Below are 20708 nucleotides of genomic sequence, written 5' to 3' on the forward strand. Positions count from 1 at the left end.
AACATTAACTCTGATGTTTTTCTTTACAAATGCTAACAGACCTGCTGAACTTTTCCAGCAACTTCTGTTTTCATGCGATCTAGCTGAGATACCAGGACAGAAAAGTACTATTACAATAATCATGGAGACTTCATTCTGCAGAATGGACTGGGAAAATTAGTTTGGTAGCAGATCGCCAGAAAAGAAATTTGTGGAATATCTACAAGATTTCTTTTGGAGCAGCTTGTGCTAGAGACCAAGAGGGAACATGCAATTCTGGTGATGTGTATGAGGCATACTTGATTAAGAAGCTCCCTAAAAGTGGCAACACAGGGGGCCAAAGTGATTAAGAAGGCATATGGCATGCTTGCCTCATTGGCCGGGGCATGGAGCACAATAGTTAGCAAAACATGTTGCGGCTATATAAGCCCTTATTGGACCGCATGTGGAATATTGTGTACATTTTTGGTTGCCACATTACCAGAGAACCTTGAAGCTTTGGACAGAGTGCAGAGACGATTCACCAACATACTGCCTGGTCTCAAGGGTTAGAAAGGTTAGAAAGGTAGAAAGGCTAGGATTGTTTTCACTGGAAAGACGGTGGCTGAGAGGAGACCGGATAGAGGTCTACAAAATTATCAGAGGCATAGACAGGGTGGATTATCAGAGACTTTTTCTCAGGGTTGAAGTTTCAATTAGAAGGGGACATAGGTTCAAGGTGGGAGGGCGAAAGTTTAAGGGAAATGTGCGAGGAGAGTTTTTCAAGCAGTGAGTGGTAGGAGTCTGGAATGCACTGCCAGAGAAAGTGGTGGAAGCAGACACATTGGCGGCATTTAAGGGGCATCTGGATGGTTACATGAATGGGGGAGGAATAGAGGGACAAGGACTGAATAAGGGCCGAAGGTTTGTTTTTTAGTTTAGTCAGTGCATGGTGATTGGCACAGGTTTGCAGGGCCAAAGGGCCTGTTCCTGTGGTGTACTTCTCTTTTTGTTCTTTTAAGAACTTGTGATAATAGAACCCCTACGGAGCAGTTTGAGGGAGAAACTTGCGATGGCACTATAATCGAGTCATGGTAACTACACAGACATGAAGGAGGACCTGATCAGAGTTGATTGGAAGGGGCGTCTAGCAGGGATTGATTGATTGATTTATGTATTTTTATTTGTTGTCACATCAATTTGTTATAAGTATTTGTTACAAATACTGTTAAATGTGTGTGTAATGTCGCCAACCTCAGGCACCATCTTAAGACAGTGGAGTAGCAATAGCAAGAATTTCTGGGGTAAACTTGAGAGTTACAACAGAAATTCATCACGAGGAAGAAGAAACATACCAAACAGAGGACGAAGCAATCATCTTTGAGCAGGTTTATTAGAAAAATATCTGGAAGCGAAAGAAAAAACAGAGTGTGGTGAAGATTAAAATAGTATCAGAGATAATGGGAACTGCAGATGCTGGAGAATTCCAAGATAATAAAATGTGAGGCTGGATGAACACAGCAGGCCAAGCAGCATCTCAGGAGCACAAAAGCTGACGTTTCGGGCCTGGACCCTTCATCAGAGAGGGGGATGGGGAGAGGGAACTGGAATAAATAGGGAGAGAGGGGGAGGCGGACCGAAGATGGAGAGGAAAGAAGATAGGTGGAGAGAGAGATTCCCTGAGGTTGGTCCGGAGGGAGGAGGGTAACCTCTTCAGGTTAGGCATCCCTGGAAGAGGCTTTGCAGTGAGGTTAAAATAGTATCAGAGATAATGGGAACTGCAGATGCTGGAGAATTCCAAGATAATAAAATGTGAGGCTGGATGAACACAGCAGGCCAAGCAGCATCTCAGGAGCACAAAAGCTGACGTTTCGGGCCTGGACCCTTCATCAGAGAGGGGGATGGGGAGAGGGAACTGGAATAAATAGGGAGAGAGGGGGAGGCGGACCGAAGATGGAGAGGAAAGAAGATAGGTGGAGAGAGAGATTCCCTGAGGTTGGTCCGGAGGGAGGAGGGTAACTTCTTCAGGTTAGGCATCCCTGGAAGAGGCTTCTCAGTGAGGTTAAAATAGTATCAGAGATAATGGGAACTGCAGATGCTGGAGAATTCCAAGATAATAAAAACGTCAGCTTTTGTGCTCCTGAGATGCTGCTTGGCCTGCTGTGTTCATCCAGCCTCACATTTTATTATCTTGGAATTCTCCAGCATCTGCAGTTCCCATTATCTCTGATACTATTTTAACCTCACTGCGAAGCCTCTTCCAGGGATGCCTAACCTGAAGAAGTTACCCTCCTCCCTCCGGACCAACCTCAGGGAATCTCTCTCTCCACCTATCTTCTTTCCTCTCCATCTTCGGTCCGCCTCCCCCTCTCTCCCTATTTATTCCAGTTCCCTCTCCCCATCCCCTCTCTGATGAAGGGTCCAGGCCCGAAACGTCAGCTTTTGTGCTCCTGAGATGCTGCTTGGCCTGCTGTGTTCATCCAGCCTCACATTTTATTATCTGCGGTGAAGATTAGTGGGAAGCCAGAGGATTGCGAAACTTTTAAAAACCAGCAGAGGGTAACTTAAAAATAGCAATAAGGGTGGAGATGATGAAATATTAGGTGAGTTAGCTAGTAATATAAATAAAACTAAAAGGTAAGAAAGAAGGAAGAGTGGATATTGGACCCCTGAAAAATGAGGCTGGAAAAGTAGTAATGGGGAACAAAGAAATGACAGAGGAATTGAATAAGTACTTTGCATCAGTTTTCATGTGGAAGACACTAGCAGCATACCAGAATTTCAAGGGGCAGTGATAACTGAAGTGGCATCACAAAGGAGAAAGTGCTGGGAAAGCTGCAAGGTAAGGTCTGAAGGTGGATAAATAACACGCCAGAGTTCTGAAGGATATAGCTGAGAAATTGTAGAGGCATTGGTGATGACCTTTAAGGAATCACTGGAGTCAGGAAGGTCGCAGAGGACTAGAAAATGGCTAATACATTATGCCTGTTTAAGAAAGGAGTGAGGCAGAAGCTGAGAAGGTATAGGTTTATTAGCTTGACTTCAGTCCTTTGTAAGATTTTAGAATCCATTTTTAAGATCAGATTATGGAGTACTTGGAAGTACACAGTAACATAGATCTGAATTAGCATGGCATCATTAAAGGGAGGTCATGCATGTCAAATCTGTTGGATTCTTTGATGAGGTGTAAGCAAGTTAGACAAAGGAGGGCCGGGGATCTGATTTTTTTTGGATTTCCAGAAAACCTTTGACAAGGGGAGGTGATGGCCCAGTGGTGTTATCACTGGACTGTTAATTCGGAAACCCAGATAATCTGAGGAACCAGGTTCGAATCAGACCACGGCAGATAGTGGAATTTGAATTCAATAAATATGTGGAATTACGAATCTAATGATGACATGAATCCATTGTCGATTGTCGGTAAAACCCACCTGGTTCATTAATGTCCTTTAGGGAAGGAAACTACCATCCTTACCTGGTCTGGCCTACATTTGACTCCATGCCCACAGCAATGTGGTTGACTCTTAACTTCCCTGTGGGCAATTAAGGATGGGCAATAAATGCTGTCTAGCCAGCAACGCCTTCATTCCGTGAATGAACAATAAAAAAGGTGCCGCACAGATGGCTGCTAAACAAAACTACAATAAGCTAAATAAAAGCTCATTGTGTTAGGAGTAAGGAACTGGCATGGATAGAGGAATGGCTGATTGGCACAAGGCAGACACTGGGGATAAAGGTGTCTTTTTCAGGATGGCAGCCAGTGACTAGTGGAGATCCACACTTATTCACATTACTTATTAACGATCTCGACAAAGGAACTGAGGGCATTGTTGCTAAATTTACAGATAACAAGAGATAGGTAGAGGGACGAATAATGTCGAGGAAGTGGGGAGGCTGCAGAAGAATTTGGACAGGCTGGGAGAGTGGGCAAAGAAATGGCAGATGGAACACAATGTGGAAAAATCTGAAGTTATGCAATTTGGTAGGAAGAATACAGATTTAGATTGTTTTCTAATCAGGTACAGGCTTTGGAAATCTGAAGCTCAAAGGGAAGGACTAGGACCTGAGGGCACAGCCTCAGTATGAATGGATGACCTATTAGAACTGAAATGAGGAAGAATTTCTTAAGCCAGAGCATATTTAATCTGTGGAACTCATTGCTGCAGAAGGCTGGGGAAGCTAAATCGTTGAGTATACTTACGTCAGGGATAGATAAGTTTTTGATTAGTGATGGGATCAAGGGTAATGGGATAAAACTGGAGAATGAGGTTGAGAAGTATCAGTCATGGTGAAATGGTGTAGCAGATATGGTGGGCTGAATGACTTAATTATGGTCCTATATTTTATGCTTTTATTAGTTTTGTAAGTTGGAAAATGCAAGTGATAGGCATTTTTAGTCCTGAAAGATAATCCTGCTGTTGGAACAGTGAGATTGATACCTTGCAGGTCAGAGCAGCAGTAGAAGTTTTTGAATTAAGGAAATCTCCCTGAGGACAGCCCTCACTTTGACTGAGCTGCACTTTGTTGCAGGTCTGTAAACGCTGATCAGCCACAGACCTCCAGAGATGGAAACAGAAAATATCCTTTACACTTGAAATGAGTTAAAAGAAAAACTAAGAAGTTTTTGAGGAAGAATTCTAATACAAGGAGGGGCCTAGGTCCACCTATCAATTTATAGAGTAACTATCAAAGTGAAGAATAACCATCGCTTTATTAATAACAGCTTGCTATCACTGCTAAAGGCAAAAACGAACTAGAGTGATAATTCAACCCAATTTGTGATCTAGACTTTCAATCTTCAAAATTTTATTCTCCCTGTCTAGATTCTTCTGCCCATAATATTTGCATCAAACTGTCTGGATTTTGTCTGTTTTAATCATAAATGCGTATGTGTGTCTTTCAGGTTTTAAAGGAGTATAGTTTAAGTGGCTTAGTGGTAGATTAGTTATCCTTCATTTTCTTTGCCAATTGCTAGTTATTATCCATTATTTACAAAATATCAGGTGAATTGCTTTTGTCTTGAATAGCAATCAGTCAGGAAAATTGGTCATCTTAATCTAAGGCATCAGTGATCCCTGAATTTAATCCCTCATATCAATGATCTTTGAAATTGGTCTTTTGTTGTCAATAATCCCTAGATTAGGTCCAGTCCTACTGGTGGTCACTGTACTTTGTCTCTTGCTTTCAGTGATCAGTGGATTCAGCCCTTAGCATCAGTTGTTACGGACCAGACCAATGAGACAGCCTAGACCCTAAATTTCTCTTATTTAAAGGCAAGTATAAGGTATTGTGTTCCAGATGTAATTGGTTTGGATATGCTACTCAGCTTTTAGCAAAACATAGTTTATTCTTAATGTTGCAAAGTTGGGTAGACAACATGTGAATTAGAAGGTAGGATGTTAGAATTTGTTTGTAAAAATGATATGGGGAAGGGTCCATGGTCCCTTTAAGAGGTGATGTGCATTTCTAAGCTTGGAGGGAACAAAAAGTCTGCAAGCAGCTGCAGATGCACAGACAGTTCTGAAATTAAAACATATATATCAACTGGCTGTGTGGTTGGCAATCTAGGTTTGTTTTGATGTTAAGGTGACCATCTTGAATATGAGCCAATGAGTTTAAACCATGTCGTAGATACCAAAACCCAGTTAAATTTAAAACTGATGGCACTGACAACCTAGGACCAATCCTATTATAAGAAAATTGACAGGTCATCAAAGAACAGGGTTTTGACGATCACAGTGAGACCAAACTGCTGTCAGAAGAGTAAAACACTGGCTCTCACAGAAATCTTTAAGCCCTCTGATTAAAGGTACTATGGTACTCTGAGCTAACATTCTTGACACAAGGATTTGACAAAGAAATAATTTCTGACTGAAGAACAGTGGAAAACGATGGAACATTCCAGAAGGTTCATCCTACTGCAGTTTTAAGAGTTTTAATTTATTTTTCTGATTACTTTGGTTTATGTAAGTGGGCCTTGTATTTATTGGAACAGCATGTTATTAGAATTTTGCTCTGTTTGGGAACAGTTAGTAGTTATAGGGGAATTGTTTGGTTTGTCAGAAGGTCAGTTATTTTGTTCATTGTTAGAGTTCAATAAATAAGTTGTTACCTGTTGTTCATAAAGTGATTCTCAGGGATTTCTTTCATTTAACCTCTCCTTTACAACAGATTAGGAGGTGAATACCAGGTTATATTATTTTTCCCATTTCTTTTAACAGATAATGTGGTGAAGCAAGCCTCTCTGGGTATTTTGGTTTTAATTATCAGAGAGGTTCATTTTCCTCACTTAAATATTGCCCGATAGTTAAAATACAAACAAAAAGAATTGGAATAATAACTCCATTGTGAAACTTAACAGAACGGTAGATTATTTAACTACAAAACATCACCTGCTCCAATACAGTAACATTCCATAAACATACCCTTGGCAAAGGGTAGCCAGAGACTTTTCCCCAGGGCAGGATTGACTGCCACGAGGGCTCATAGTTTTAAGGTGTTAGGAGGAAGGTATAAAGGAGACGTCAGAGGGAGGTTCTTCACCCAGAGAGTTGTGAGTGCATGGAATAGTTTACCAGTGATAGTCGTGGAAGCGGAGTCATGAGTGACATTTAAGTGACTGCTGGACATGCACATGGACAGCAGTGAATTGAGGGGAATGTAGGTTAGGTTATTTTATTTTTGGATTAGGATTATTCCATGGCACAACATCGTGGGCCGAAGAGCCTGTACTGTGCTGTACTTTTCTATGTTCTATGTAAAGGGCATATTCATAAAAAGAAATTGTCTCACATGCAATTCTGGCAGCAGAGAGAATTCCAAATTTTAGCTTTAACAAAGAGAGGAATAACAACTTCAAGACCCCAGCAATTACTGAAAGCTAAACTGAAACCCTGGTTCTTTGGGAGCCTAACTCGGCCAATTCATGCTGCTTCTATTGTTCCAACTTTAAAAGCAAACCAAGGCCTCACAAGCTTGGAGCAGACCACTTGGCACCTCAGTCTCAACCCCTTTCCATAACAAAAACCAGGACAAAATACCCTTCTTAAAGCCATTGTATCATCACACAGTAATAATTGCATTCAGTCTCTTGGTGTAAGAGTTCTCTGGATTTAGTTACTATGTATCAACGATTCCTCAATTTGACTATTCAGTATAATTTGTCATTGTACTTGATCTGAGAGAGGCCACTAGCCATTACCACTATCGCGCAATCACCAACACCATCTCCCCTGTCCCTTCACTCTACTTCTGATAATTCTTCACTTTCTTTGTTTTACTTTTATTCCTTTAATTTAGGGTAGAGTGGGGTTCTGGAGCAGTGCTGGATTTCTTTCCTACTGAAAACTTGCTCAGAGTCTTCATTTTCCTCATGCCTGACTATCAAACTTAAAATAGCACAATGAATGACCAGGATACAGTACTGCAAGTTATGTGAAAATTAACGAAGAGCAGGCAGGACAGAGGGCGCTCAAACCCAGCAGTCAGATTCTGAGATAATGAAATGTGAGGCTGGATGAACGTAGCAGGCCAAGCAGCATCTCAGGAGCACAAAAGCTGACGTTTCGGGCCTAGACCCTTCATCAGAGAGGGGGATGGGGAGAGGGAACTGGAATAAATAGGGAGAGAGGGGGAGGCGGACCGAAGATGGAGAGAAAACAAGATAGGTGGAGAGGAGAGTATAGGTGGGGAGGTAGGGAGCGGATAGGTCAGTCCAGGGAAGATGGACAGGTCAAGGAGGTGGGATGAGGTTAGTAGGTAGAAGATGGAGGTGCGACTTGGGTTGGGAGGAAGGGATGGGTGAGAGGAAGAACAGGTTAGGGAGGCAGAGACAGGTTGGACTGGTTTTGGGATGCAGCGGGTGGAGGGGAAGAGCTGGGCTGGTTGTGTGGTGCAGTGGGGGGAGGGGGCGAACTGGGCTGGTTTTGGGATGCGGTGGGAGAAGGGGAGATTTTGAAGCTGGTGAAGTCCACATTGATACCATTGGGCTGCAGGGTTCCCAAGTGGAATATGAGTTGCTGTTCCTGCAACCTTCGGGTGGCATCATTGTGGCACTGCAGGAGGCCCATGATGGACATGTCATCTAAAGAATGGGAGGGGGAGTGGAAATGGTTTGCGACTGGGAGGTGCAGGTGTTTATTACGAACCGAGCGGAGGTGTTCTGCAAAGCAGTCCCCAAGCCTCCGCTTGGTTTCCCCAATGTACAGGAAGCCACACCGGGTACAGTGGATGCAGTATACCACATTGGCAGATGTGCAGGTGAACCTCTGCTTAATGTGGAACGTCATCTTGGGGCCTGGGTTGGGGGTGAGGGAGGAGGTGTGGGGGCAAGTGTAGCATTTCCTGCGGTTGCAGGAGAAGGTGCCGGGTGTGGTGGGGTTGGAGGGCAGTGTGGAGCGAACGAGGGAGTCACGGAGAGAGTGGTCTCTCCGGAAAGCAGACAGGGGTGGGGATGGAAAAATGTCTTGGGTGGTGGGGTCGGATTGTAGATGGTGGAAGTGTCGGAGGATGATGCGTTGTATCCGGAGATTGGTGGGGTGGTGTGTGAGAACGAGGGGGATCCTCTTTGGGCGGTTGTGGCACGGGCGGGGTGTGAGGGATGTGTTGTGGGAAATGCGGGAGACGCGGTCAAGGGCGTTCTCGACCACCGTGGGGGGAAAGTTGCGGTCCGTGAAGAACTTGGACATCTGGGATGTGCGGGAGTGGAATGCCTCATCCTGGGACCAGATGCGGCGGAGGTGGAGGAATTGGGAATAGGGGATGGAATTTTTGCAGGAGGGTGGGTGGGAGGAGGTGTATTCTAGGTAGCTGTGGGAGTCGGTAGGTTTGAAATGGACATCAGTTACAAGCTGGTTACCTGAGATGGAGGCTGAGAGGTCCAGGAAGGTGAGGGATGTGTTGGAGATGGCCCAGGTGAACTTGAGGTTGGGGTGGAAGATGTTGGTGAAGTGGATGAACTGTTCGATCTCCTCTGGGGAGCAAGAGGCGGCGCCGATACAGTCATCAATGTAACGGAGGAAGAGGTGGGGTTTGGGGCCTGTGTAGGTGCGGAAGAGGGACGGTTCCACGTAACCTACAAAGAGGCAGGCATAGCTGGGGCCCATGCGGGTGCCCATGGCCACTCCCTTAGTCTGTAGGAAGTGGGAGGAATCGAAAGAGAAGTTGTTGAGGGTGAGGACGAGTTCGGCTAGGCGGATGAGGGTGTCGGTGGAAGGGGACTGGTCGGCCCTGCGGGACAGGCAGAAGCGGAGGGCTTTGAGACCATCTGCATGCGGAATACAGGTGTATAAGGACTGGACGTCCATGGTGAAAATGAGGTGTTCGGGGCCAGGGAATTGGATGTCCTGGAGGAGGTGGAGGGCGTGGGTGGTGTAACGGACGTAGGTAGGGAGTTCCTGGACCAAAGGGGAGAAAATGGAGTCCAGATAGGTGGAGATGAGTTCGGTGGGGCAGGAGCAGGCTGAGACAATGGGTCGACCAGGGCAGGCAGGTTTGTGGATTTTGGGAAGGAGACAGAAACGAGCCGTGCGGGGTTGGGGAACAATGAGGTTGGAGGCTGTGGGTGGGAGGTCCCCTGAGGTGATGAGGTCACCTGGTGTTGGAGATGATGGTTTGGTGCTCGGGTGTGGGATCATGATCGAGGGGGCAGTAGGAGGTGGTGTCGGAGAGTTGGCGTTTGGCCTCAGCGATGTAGATGTCAGTGCACCATACTACCACTGCGCCAGCCTGGTCTGCGGGTTTGATGGTGAGGTTGGGGTTGGAGTGGAGGGAGCAGAAGGCTGCTCGTTCTGCGGGGGAGAGGTTGGAGTGGGTGAGAGGGGTGGAGAGGTTGAGGCGGTTAATGTCTCGACGGCAGTTAGAGATGAAGAGGTCGAGGGAAGGTAGGAGGCCTGGGAGTGTTGTCCAGGAGGAGGACTTGTGTTGGAAGCGGGTGAAGCGGTCAGTGGAGGGAGGGTTAGGCTCCCAGTTGAAGAAGTAGGCGTGGAGGCGAAGGCGGCGGAAAAACTGTTCTATGTCCAACCGTGACTGGTATTCGTTGATGTGTGGTTGTAGGGGGACTAAGGTGAGCCCCTTACTAAGGACTGACCGTTCGTCCTCAGTTAGTGGGAGGTCTGGGGGGATGGTGAAGATGCGGCAGGGTTCAGTGTGGCTGTCTTCTCTGGGGTTGCTGGCTGTGGAGGTTGTGGGCGGAGCGATGAGGTCGTCGGCTGTAGGCGGGGTTCCGTCGGCGTTGGCCGTGGGCGGGGTTCCGTTGCCGGTTGGACTATCGGGGTGGGAAGCAGCAGCTGCGGTGAGGGTGGTGTGTGAGGTGTTGTAACTGGAAGTGGAGGCGGTGACTGCAGCAGCGGTCCCGGAAGTGGTGTGGCCGGCGGAGGCGGCTGTGACGTCATCGGTGGGGTCTCCGGCCGTGTCCTCATGGTCAATGGCGGCGGGTGCATGGTCGGGGAGGGATAGGGACAGACTCGGGATTTGGGAGGCGCAGGAATCCTCTTGTGGGTGGCAGGGGCCAGTGAGTTTGTTGTACTTACGATTTTTGGTGTCCAGTAAGGCTGAGTGAAACTGGGTGTTCAGTCTATGGATCCTGCGGAGGATAAAAAACAGCAGGGGTCCTTTGCAGGTCTGGGAGAGGGAGGCTGTGAGCTGGGGCAGGCTGGATTGCAGTGTGTGGAGGTGCCGGCGCATGGCTGCGAGTGTCTGTTTCAGGACTCGCAGGGAGAAACGCTTCTGAAGGGTCTGAATATTCTGGGTGTAGAGGTTGTCACGGTTGGGGCCAAATTGGGAAGGCTGAAATGTAGACTGTAGTCCATTGGGGATGATCCGGTTCCATAGGAAGGTGATGTGGCTGTGGTACCTGGTTTGCTTCAGGACATGGTCGAGCAGTTTCAAGGCTGAAGAGATTACAAGAGAGTTGCAATGGGAGAGAGATTCCCTGAGGTTGGTCCGGAGGGAGGAGGGTAACTTCTTCAGGTTAGGCATCCCTGGAAGAGGCTTCGCAGTGAGGTTGAAATTCTATCAGTGATAATGGGAACTGCAGATGCTGGAGAATCCAAGATAGTGAAATGTGAGGCTGGATGACCAGCTTCTGACATTGGTTAGGCAACTTTTGGAATCCTGCATTCAATTCTGGTTTCTTTGGTATAGGAAAGATGCTATTAAACTCAGGAAAAGATTTACAATGATGTTGCCAGGCCTGAAGGGTTTGAGTTATAGGGAGAGGCTGAACAGAATCACAGAGTATGGAAGCAGGCCACTTGGCCCATCAATTCCATAGTAACCCTCTGAAGAGCATCCCATCAAGAACCAACCTGCCCCCCTGTACACTAACCCTGCACTTTCCATGGCTAATCCACATAGCCTGCACATCCATGGATGTTATTGACAATTTAGAATGGCCAATCCAACTAGCCTACACATCTTTGGACTATAGGAGGAAACCCATGCAGACATGTGGAGGATGTGCAAAAACCACAGAGACGGTCACACAAGGGTTGAATTGTACCTGGGTCTCTGGTACTGTGAGACAGCAGTGCTAATCACTGAGTTATCGTGCTGCCCAAACATAGGCTGGGGCAATTTTCCGTACCGTCAGGGACTGAAGGGTGACCTTATAGAGGTTTATAAAATCATCAGGGGCATGGATAGGATGAACAGTCAAGGTCTTTTTTTCCCAGTAAAGGAGAGTGCAAAACTAGAGGGCATTTGGTTTAAGGTGAGAGGGGGCAGATTTATAAGGGCCCTAAGGGGCAACTTTTTTACACGGAGGGTGGTGCACATATGCAATGAGCTTCAAGAGGAGATGGTGGAGGCTGGTACAATTACAACATTCAATAGCCATCTGGATTGATACGTGAATAGCGAGGTTTTAGAGGAATATGGGCCAAATGCTGGCAAATGGGACGAGATTAATTTAGGATATCTGGTTGCCAATAACCAGGGGTCATAGTTCACCAGCTGTGAAAAGGGTCACTGGACTCACTGAGATAACAAAATGTGGAGCTGGATGAACACAGCAGGCCAAGCAGCATCTTAGGAGCACAAAAGCTGACATTTCGGGCCCAGATCCTTCATCAGAAAAGGGGATGGTGACAGAGTTCTGAAATAAATAGGGAGAGGGGGAGGCGGACCCAAGATGGATAGAGGAGAAGATAGGTGGAGAGGAGAGTATAGGTGGGGAGGTAGGGAGAGGATAGTCAGTTGGGCGAGGACAGACAGGTCAAGAGGGCGGGATGAGGTTAGTAGGTAGGAAATGGAGGTGCAGCTTGAAGTGGGAGGAGGGGATAGGTGAGAGGATGAACAGATTAGGGAGGTGGGAACGAGCTGGGCTGGTTTTGGGATGCAGTGGGGGGAGGGAAGATTTTGAAGCTTGCGAAATCCACGTTGAAACAATTGGGTTGCAGCGTTCCCAAGCGGAATATGAATTGCTGTTCCTGCAACCTTCAGGTGGCATTGTTGTGGCACTGCAGGAGGCCCAGGATGGACATGTCATCTAAAGAATGGGAGGGGGAGTTAAAATGGTTCGCGACTGGGAGGTGCAGTTGTTTATTGTGGACCGAGCGTAAGTGTTCTGCAAAGCGGTCCCCAAGCCTCCGGTGTGTTTCCCCAACGTAGAGGTAGCCACACTGCTGTACCCGTTGTGGTTTCCTCTACATTGGGGAAACCAAGCGGAGGCTTGGGAACTGACTCTCTGAAGAACAAGCCTCCCACACCATTCCCCTACCCTATCCCTGTAACCCTGCAATTCTCATCACTAATCCAAAAAGCCTGCACATCCATCGACAGTATCGGCAATTTAACATGGCCAACCCACCTAAACTGCACATCTTTGGACAGTGGGAGGAAACCGGATAACCCAGAAGAAACCCACGCACAAACTAGGAGAATGTGCAAACTCTACTCACAGTCAACTGAGGGTGGAATCAATAGACAATAGGTGCAGGAGTAGGCCATTCGGCCCTTCGAGGAGCACCACCATTCATTATGATCATCCACAATCAATATCCTGTTCCTGCCTTATCCCCATAACCCTTGATTCTACTATTTTTAAGAGCTCTATCCATCTCTTTCTTGAAACTATCCAGAGACTTGGCCTCCACTACCTTCTGGGGCAGAGCATTCCATATATCCACCACTCTCTGGATGAAGAAGTTTTTCCTCAACTCTGTTCTAAATGGCCAACCCCTTATTCTTAAACTGTGTCCTCTGGTTCTAGACTCACCTATCAGCAGAAACATGCTTCCCGGCTCCAGTGTCCAATCCCTTAATAATCTTATACGTCCCAATCAGATCCCCGCTCATCCTTCTAAACTCAAGTGTATACAAGCCCAGAGATAATGGGAACTGCAGATGCTGGCGATTCCAAGATAATAAAATGTGAGGCTGGATGAACACAGCAGGCCAAACAGCATCTCAGGAGCACAAAAGCTGACGTTTCGGGCCTAGACCCTTCATCAGAGAGGGGGATGGGGGGAGGGAACTGGAATAAATAGGGAGAGAGGGGGAGGCGGACTGAAGATGGAGAGTAAAGAAGATAGGTGGAGAGGGTGTAGGTGGGGAGGTAGGGAGGGGATAGGTCAGTCCAGGGAAGACGGACAGGTCAAGGAGGTGGGATGAGGTTAGTAGGTAGCTGGGGGTGCGGCTTGGGGTGGGAGGAAGGGATGGGTGAGAGGAAGAACCGGTTAGGGAGGCAGAGACAGGTTGGACTGGTTTTGGGATGCAGTGGGTGGGGGGGAAGAGCTGGGCTGGTTGTGTGGTGCAGTGGGGGGAGGGGATGAACTGGGCTGGTTTAGGGATGCAGTGGGGGAAGGGGAGATTTTGAAACTGGTGAAGTCCACATTGATACCATTGGGCTGCAGGGTTCCCAGGCGGAATATGAGTTGCTGTTCCTGCAACCTTCGGGTGGCATCATTGTGGCAGTGCAGGAGGCCCATGATGGACATGTCATCAAGAGAATGGGAGGGGGAGTGGAAATGGTTTGCGACTGGGAGGTGCAGTTGTTTGTTGCGAACTGAGCGGAGGTGTTCTGCAAAGCGGTCCCCAAGCCTCCGCTTGGTTTCCCCAATGTAGAGGAAGCCGCACCGGGTACAGTGGATGCAGTATACCACATTGGCAGATGTGCAGGTGAACCTCTGCTTAATGTGGAATGTCATCTTGGGGCCTGGGATGGGGGTGAGGGAGGAGGTGTGGGGACAAGTGTAGCATTTCCTGCGGTTGCAGGGGAAGGTGCCGGGTGTGGTGGGGTTGGAGGGCAGTGTGGAGCGAACAAGGGAGTCACGGAGAGAGTGGTCTCTCCGGAAAGCAGGCAGGGGAGGGGATGGAAAAATGTCTTGGGTGGTGGGGTCGGATTGTAAATGGCGGAAGTGTCGGAGGATAATGCGTTGTATCCGGAGGTTGGTAGGGTGGTGTGTGAGAACGAGGGGGATCCTCTTGGGGCGGTTGTGGCGGGGGCGGGGTGTGAGGGATGTGTCGCGGGAGATGCGGGAGACGCGGTCAAGGGCGTTCTCAATCACCGTGGGGGGAAAGTTGCGGTCCTTAAAGAACTTGGACATCTGGGATGTGCGGGAGTGGAATGTCTTATCGTGGGAGCAGATGCGGCGGAGGCGGAGGAATTGGGAATAGGGGATGGAATTTTTGCAGGAGGGTGGGTGGGAGGAGGTGTATTCTAGGTAGCTGTGGGAGTCGGTGGGCTTGAAATGGACATCAGTTACAAGCTGGTTGCCTGAGATGGAGACTGAGAGGTCCAGGAAGGTGAGGGATGTGCTGGAGATGGCCCAGGTGAACTGAAGGTTGGGGTGGAAGGTGTTGGTGAAGTGGATGAACTGTTCGAGCTCCTCTGGGGAGCAAGAGGCGGCGCCGATACAGTCATCAATGTACCGGAGGAAGAGGTGGGGTTTGGGGCCTGTGTAGGTGCAGAAGATGGACTGTTCCACGTAACCTACAAAGAGGCAGGCATAGCTGGGGCCCATGCGGGTGCCCATGGCCACCCCCTTAGTCTGTAGGAAGTGGGAGGAGTCAAAAGAGAAGTTGTTGAGTGTGAGGACGAGTTCCGCTAGGCGGATGAGAGTGTCGGTGGAGGGGGCCTGGTCGGGCCTGCGGGACAGGAAGAAGCGGAGGGCCTTGAGGCCATCTCCATGCGGAATGCAGGTGTACAGGGACTGGACGTCCATGGTGAATATGAGGTGTTGGGGGCCAGGGAATTGGAAGTCCTGGGGGAGGTGGAGGGCGTGGGTGGTGTCACGGACATAGGTGGGGAGTTCCTGGACCAAAGGGGAGAAAATGGAGTCCAGATATGATGACATGTCCATCATGGGCCTCCTGCACTGCCACAATGATGCCACCCGAAGGTTGCAGGAACAGCAACTCATATTCCGCCTGGGAACCCTGCAGCCCCTCCTCCCACCCCAAGCCGCACCCCCAGCTACCTACTAACCTCATCCCACCTCCTTGACCTGTCCGTCTTCCCTGGACTGACCTATCCCCTCCCTACCTCCCCACCTATACTCTCTCCACCTATCTTCTTTACTCTCCATCTTTGGTCCGCCTCCCCCTCTCTCCCTATTTATTCCAGTTCCCTCCCCCCATCCCCCTCTCTGATAAAGGGTCTAGGCCCGAAACGTCAGCTTTTGTGCTCCTGAGATGCTGCTTGGCCTGCTGTGTTCATCCAGCCTCACATTTTATTATCCTGTATGCAAGCCCAGTCGCTTCAACATATGATAGTCCCGCCATTCTGGGAATTGACCTCGTGAACCTACGCTGCACTCCCTCAATAGCAAGAATGTCCTTCCTCAAATTTGGAGACCAAAACTGCACACAATGGTCCAGGTGGGGTGTCACCAGGGTCCTTGGCACTGTGAGGCAGCAGTGAGCCACCATGCCAAAACGTATAGAAACCAACATCTCAATGACGAGCACTGGAATTTATTTAAGGGATGCAAGCTTCACTGACCAAGGCAGCATTTATTGCCCATCCTTACTTGTCCTCGAAGAAAATTATGAGATGCTTCCTTGAACCACTTACTTTCTTTGGGGTTCAGGAATGCCCACAGAGGAGGTAGTTGCAGAATTCCGACCCAAAAACAGTGAAGGCGGGCTGTTATATTTCCAAGTCAAGATGGCGTGCGACTTGGAAGGTGGGATTAGAAGAGGATTGGGATGCTGGAATGAGCAGTAGGGCCGAATGGCCTGTTTCCCGCTCGGTCTACCAGCACGAGGCCGGGAGGGGCGGAGACTCAAATCCAACGGCCGCAGCCCGTTCGGGTCAGCGAAAGCGGGAAAAAGCGGCAATCCGATTGGAGGACCAGCACGCACGAGCTCGAAGAGGTTAAAGGTTTTCCATTAACGAGCCATCCCAACGGTGACGCTGCGAACGGAGAGCGGGACATATCCTACGCCGCGATGGAAGGAGAGACGAGCACACATGATGAAAAGACATGAATGGACCGAGCCATGTATGGTTCTTGACCACTTTTCTCTGATCCCTTCGGCACCATCGCGTCGTCTTTCAGCAGCGACCCTAAACTTTAATAATACCTACATCTCCGCCCATTCTTCCTCCCCAACTTTTACACGTACCCATTCCTGGTCCCTCAAATTGTCATCTCCCTCCACTTAAGGTCCGAGGTAGAATTGGGCACGTCACTGAAACTTTCATATACTATTTCCAGATAGATGTTTGTGCTCATTCTTTGTGTAGTCAAATGGCTGCTAGGTACGTACAGAGATAACACTGTGTGGAGCTGGAGGAATACAGCAGGTCAGGCAGGCATCAGAGGAGCAGGAAAGTTGACGTTTCGGGTCGGAACTCTTCTTCAGAAACCTGGAACCTACTGAATTTGGAGGGTAAGTTCCGAGGAAGGGTCAGCGGACCCGAAAGGTTAACACTGATTTTGTTATTCTTCACACGGATGCTGCTCGACCTGCTGAGCTTTTCCAGCAACTTCCGTTCCGGAATTTGGAGAACTCGACGGAGGAACTACATTACCCAGAAAGGAGGGGGCGGGGGTAAAACGTGTCGGTATCACGGTGTTAACAACGTGCGGAGCTGGAGGAATACAGCAGGCCAGGCAGCATCAGAGGAGCATGAGCGTCGACATTTCTGTTCGGGACCCTTTTTCTGAAGAAGGATCCCGACCCGAAACGTCAGCTTTCCCGCTCCACACTGTGTTATCTCAGACTCGAGCATCGGCTAGAGTCCTCGGTATCACGTGAAGCCGGGTTTCCTGCGGACGCGTTGACGTGTAACGTCAGTATGTAGTGGCGAGGAGGGAGGAGACAATTCAAGGATACCGAGGACGGAAGCTTGGAAGGGAACATGGCGAGGGAGGCGCTGCTGAGAGTAAGACGAGTCGTTGAACAAAACCTGTAGCTCTTATTTCTTTGAATGGAGTTTCGTTGGCAGGCAGATTTAAGGGGGATAAATTCCAGCGCCTCGTACGGTGTTTACGCAAGGCAGCAGCTCAGTCCAGGCTGGGATCTGGCGGTGCTAAGTCACGGCATGGGCAGTGTTCCGGCAGTGGTAGGGGCACGATGTAGTGGAAGTACCCTGCTCAGGCAGCCTTCTGACTGTAAATGGGAAGTTGGAAATGCTGCTTTTTCCTATTTTAGAATGTTCTTTCTTTTGACATTTTGTTGTGATCTTCTGTTTCTCCAGTAGTTCATATAATTGAAATATTTGGACGATGAGTTTTCTGTGTCATTCTTTGCACTGTGGCTCAGCTTTCCTGTTAGATTGACAATGAGCTTGATTTTCACTCCCGCGACTCGGTGCAAAACATCAACTAAGTCTTGTGAATTGCACAATTATATTCGTAAATGTTATCCTGTATCTTCTCCAACTGCCCACCTGCAATGTGTGTTCCAGCAAAGTGAGTGGCTCAGGAGAGAGAGAATGACCACACCTGAGCTTTCTGTCATGAATAAAAACAGAAATTGCTGGAAAAACTCAGCAGATCTAGCAGTATCTGTGGAGAGAAAGTAGAGTTAATGTTTTGGGTCCAATAACAGTTCTGAAGGGTCACTGGACCTGAAGTATTAACTCTGCTTTCTCTCCACAGATATTGCCAGACCTGCTGAATTTTTCCAGCACCATCTGTTTTTGTTTCTGATTTGTAATTCTTTAATAAAAACCGAAAGAACTGTGAATGCTGTAAATCAGAAACACAACCAGAAGTCGCTGGAACAGCTGAGCAGGTCTGGCAGCATCTGTGAAGAGAAAGCAGTGTTAACAGTTCAGGTCTGGTGATTCTACCTCAGACCTGCAGGATTTTATTTCTGAGATAACAAAGTGTAGAGGTGAATGAACACAGCAGGCCAAGCAGCATCTTAGGAGCAGGAAAGCTGACATTTCGGGCCTAGATGCTTTTTTTGAGCTTTTTCTTGTTTACATTTTCACGCATGTTTCTGATGGAAGTCTTCTAATAGTCACCTGCTTGTCCATGGTGGATAGAGAGCAAGTACTATCTGTGCATAGCATATCTTATGACCTCGCTGTATTCTATCCACCTTGTCCGTGCCCCTCAATTTTATGCTCCTCTCAGACTTTGCGGGCAGTAATGTATTTGGAAGTCTCCTCTGAGTTAAATAACTGTGTAAATTGACACCCCATTTTTAGAGAAAAACGTACATAAAGCAATTCAACATTTAAATGTTGGACTTAGGAACCACTATATTATCGCGTAAGGCACGACAGCATAAGTGGGCCATTTGGCCCATTGAGTCTGCATTGCCACTCAATATGGTCATGACTGGTTTGATTTTCCTCAACTCAACTTTCTTGAATTTTTCCCATAACGCTTGATTTCTTTACTGATTGAAAATCTATCTCCGACTTGAATATACTTAATGACACAATCTTGACAGTTCTTTGTGGTAAAGAGCTCCACAGATTCTCTATTTTCTAAGAATAAATTGCTTCTCGTTTCTGTGGGAACTGTGACTTCCTACTCTGAGATAATGCCCTCTAGTCTGAGACTGTCCCACAAAAGAAACCAAACTAAGATAACAAGGTGTAGAGCTGGATGAACACAGCAGGCCAAGCAGCAGCATAGGAGCAGAAAAGCTGATGTCTCAGGCCTAGACCCCAGACCCTTCTTCCAAAGAAAGGTCTAGGCCCGAAACGTCAGCTTTCCTGCTCCTATGATGCTGCTTGGCCTGCTGTGTTCATCCAGCTCTACACCTTGTTATCTCTGATTCTCGAGCATCTGCAGTTCCTACTATCTCTGAAAGAAGCCACACTGTCCTGTCAAGTCCCGAAGACTCTTAAATGGTTTGATAGTGTCGCCAGTCATTTTTCCAAATACCAACGAGCACGAATCAAACCTACTCAACATTCTCATAATTAATTCCTTCCTTGCTTGTATCAACCTGGTGGCCTGCTGCCAATACTAAGGGGTCAAAGAAGTTCACAGTAATCCAGGTGTAGCAGTGAGTACAACCACAAGCTGCACTGAGGAAAGTCACCAAAGATCTTTAGGCAGCTGATGATCACATTTTTCTAGATGGAAAAGGGCAGTAGATACATGGGATCTCCTGTACCGCTTGCAAGTTTCCCTCCAGGACGGTTGTCATTCTGACCTTGACCCTAAAGGAATGGTGATATATTTCATTAGGTCAAAATCCTCAAATTCCCTCCTTAATTGCATTGTGGGTAAATCCACAGCAGTGGTTACTACGGCTGTCTCACAGCACCAGGGATCCGCGTTCAATTCCATCCTCTGGCGACTGTCTGCATGGAATTTGCACATTCTCCCCGTGTCTGCGTGGGTTTCCTCCAGGTGCTCGAGTTTCCTCCCATAGTCCAAAGATGTGCAGGTTAGGTGGATTGGTCGTGCTGAATTGCCCATAGTGTTCAGTGGTCTGTAGATTAGGTGGATTATAGGTGGATGGGTCTGGGTGGGATGCTCCGAGGGTCGGATGGACTTGTTGGGATGAAGGGCCTGTTCCCGCTCTGTAGGGATTCTATGTGGACTACAGGGGGTCAAGAGGGCAGCTCACCATTGCCCTCTCAAGGGCAACTAGGGAAAGGCAGTGCATACTTGCTGGCTGTGATGCCAGTCCACAAATGTCTCAAAACAAAAGACTGTAAGAGTTAAGTGAGCATTATTCAACTTCAAGTCTATTGCCTAAAAGTTGGTACTGCCCAAGCCGTGCTATGTATCTAGCATCTCATTGGCTTTGTATTTTCTGATGGCAATTAGGGAGGTAAATGTCATGGAGATGGTAAGGACTGCAGATGCTAGAAGCTAGAATCGATAAATGTGGAGTTGGAAAAGCACCACTGGTCAGACAGCATCCAAGGAGCAGGACAGTCAACATTTCAGTCCGAAACCTATGCAAATGTCATGTTGGGGGAGAGATAATAGGAACTGCAGATGCTGGAGAAGCCAAGATAACAAGCTGCAGAGCTGGATGAACACAGCAGGCCAAGCAGAATCTTAGGAGCTTGAAAGCTTCTTCAGGGTAAGCATCCTTAGAAGAGGCTTTGCAGTTGGGTTAAAATGTATCAGAGATAATAGGAACTGCAGATGCTGGAGACATGTTTGCTTGTGTAGCAGAAGGCTTGGAATACAGGAATAAAGATGTCCTGTTGAAAATATACAGTGTTTTGGTGAAGCCAAATCTGAATTACTGTTTGCATTTTTGTTCTACAAATTTAAAAGTTTTCAAATGTTCTATTAACCTGCATCTATGGGACCAAGAGTGGATCAAGAGATCTACATAATCAATGTAAAAACACAAGGTATGAGAAATGTAAT

General features: G+C 47.8%; 1 protein-coding gene across 4 annotated transcripts in view; it reads left to right on the forward strand.

The window, feature by feature from the left end:
* Positions 1-20708, forward strand: part of adck5 (aarF domain containing kinase 5) — a 159566-nt gene that overhangs the window by 24837 nt on the left and 114021 nt on the right. For 2 of the 4 annotated variants that reach the window (XM_059640581.1, XM_059640597.1), the window contains exon 1: positions 17185-17290. The exons of 1 other annotated variant lie outside the window; for it this stretch is intronic. In XM_059640581.1, the coding sequence (XP_059496564.1) occupies positions 17267-17290 (24 nt within the window). In that variant the 5' untranslated portion in view covers positions 17185-17266. Of the gene's footprint in view, positions 1-16693; positions 16795-17184; positions 17291-20708 lie in introns of those variants that run through there. One more of the 4 variants, XM_059640590.1, reaches the window with a different exon arrangement.

Source organism: Stegostoma tigrinum, chromosome 2, assembly GCF_030684315.1.
Source record: "Stegostoma tigrinum isolate sSteTig4 chromosome 2, sSteTig4.hap1, whole genome shotgun sequence".
NCBI lineage: Eukaryota > Metazoa > Chordata > Chondrichthyes > Orectolobiformes > Stegostomatidae > Stegostoma > Stegostoma tigrinum.